Source organism: Passer montanus, unplaced genomic scaffold (assembly GCF_014805655.1).
Source record: "Passer montanus isolate IOZ18808 unplaced genomic scaffold, ASM1480565v1 scaffold1502, whole genome shotgun sequence".
Lineage (NCBI taxonomy): Eukaryota > Metazoa > Chordata > Aves > Passeriformes > Passeridae > Passer > Passer montanus.
This window is the reverse complement of record NW_024362075.1, coordinates 2,582-4,009: the sequence shown is the minus strand read 5'-3', so window position 1 is coordinate 4,009 and position 1,428 is coordinate 2,582. Positions and strand designations below refer to the sequence as shown.

At 51.3% G+C, this 1,428-nt stretch overlaps 1 protein-coding gene across 1 annotated transcript; it reads right to left on the bottom strand.

Moving 5' to 3' along the window:
• Positions 1–241: 241 nt before the first annotated feature.
• On the bottom strand, positions 242–1,174 carry LOC120498817 (olfactory receptor 14J1-like). Its single transcript, XM_039701986.1, has one exon. It carries the CDS (start codon positions 1,172–1,174, stop codon positions 242–244), a length of 933 nt encoding a protein of 310 aa, XP_039557920.1.
• Between the last annotated feature and the right edge of the window lie 254 nt (positions 1,175–1,428).

Genomic DNA, 1,428 nt, shown 5'->3' with positions numbered 1-1,428 from the left:
TCTCTGCAGAAAACTCTGCTGGGAGATCCACTGGTTCATTTAAAGGCACAGAGAGCACAGCCCCTCATTGACACAGTCTGTGGCCACAAAGCAAGTGGAGAGAAACAAAATGAAAAATGGCACATTTCCTTGTAGACAATATGAAAATTGCAAACAAGTGAGCAAACACCTAACAACCAAACCAATAAGAAGTATCAAAGATAACATTTATTCAAGTGATTTACAGAAATATTCCAGCAGTTTAATGTCCCTGAAAGCATCCAGACATCAGTCTCCACACTGCAGCCTTGAGCTCCTGGTTCCTCAGGCTGTAGATGAGGGGGTTCAGGGCTGGAGGCACCACCGAGTACAGAACTGACAGGGCCAGATCCAGGGATGGGGAGGAGATGGAGGGGGGCTTCAGGTAGGCAAATGCACCTGTGGTGAGGAACAGAGAGACCACAGCCAGGTGAGGGAGGCAGGTGGAAAAGGCTTTGTGCCGTCCCTGCTCAGAGGGGATCCTCAGCACGACCCTGAAGATCTGCACATAGGAGAAAACAATGAACACAAAACAACCAAATGCCAAACAGAGGGAGAACACAATAAGCCCAAGTTCCCTGAGGTAGGAATTTGAGCAGGAGAGCTTGAGGATGTGTGGGATTTCACAGAAAAACTGGCCCAGGACATTTCCATGGCACAGGGGCAGGGAAAATGTATTGGCCGTGTGCAGCAGAGCATTGAGAAAGCCACTGGCCCAGGCGGCTGCTGCCATGTGGGCACAAGCTCTGCTGCCCAGGAGGGTCCCGTAGTGCAGGGGTTTGCAGATGGACACGTAGCGGTCGTAGCACATGATGGTCAGGAGATAAAACTCTGCTGAGATGAAGAGCAGAAAGAAGAAGAGCTGCACAGCACATCCATTGTAGGAGATGGTGGTGGTGTCCCAGAGGGAATTGTGCATGGCTTTGGGGACAGTGGTGCAGATGGAGCCCAGGTCGCTGAGGGCCAGGTTGAGCAGGAAGAAGAACATGGGCGTGTGCAGGTGGTGGCCGCAGGCTACGGCGCTGATGATGAGGCCGTTGCCCAGGAGGGCAGCCAGGGAGATGCCCAGCAAGAGGCAGAAGTGCAGGAGCTGCAGCTGCCGCGTGTCTGCCAATGCCAGCAGGAGGAAGTGGCTGATGGAGCTGCTGTTAGACATATGCTGGGACTGCACATGGGGACCTGCTCATGGAGAAAGGACAATGAAGAGTTAGAGGAGAGACCTGTGAGAAAAGTCAAAGCCATTTCCCATACACACCCCTCTGTAAACAGACACAGACATGGTTTTTTGTTTAAGTGTTCTGTGGTTTTCTCTTTAAGCTTTGCTCATTTCACCAATCCAACATCATTTTCAGTGCAAACTCTCCCTGCCACAGCATTGCTGGGTTTTGTTTTCTCTCCTTCCCTGATCTT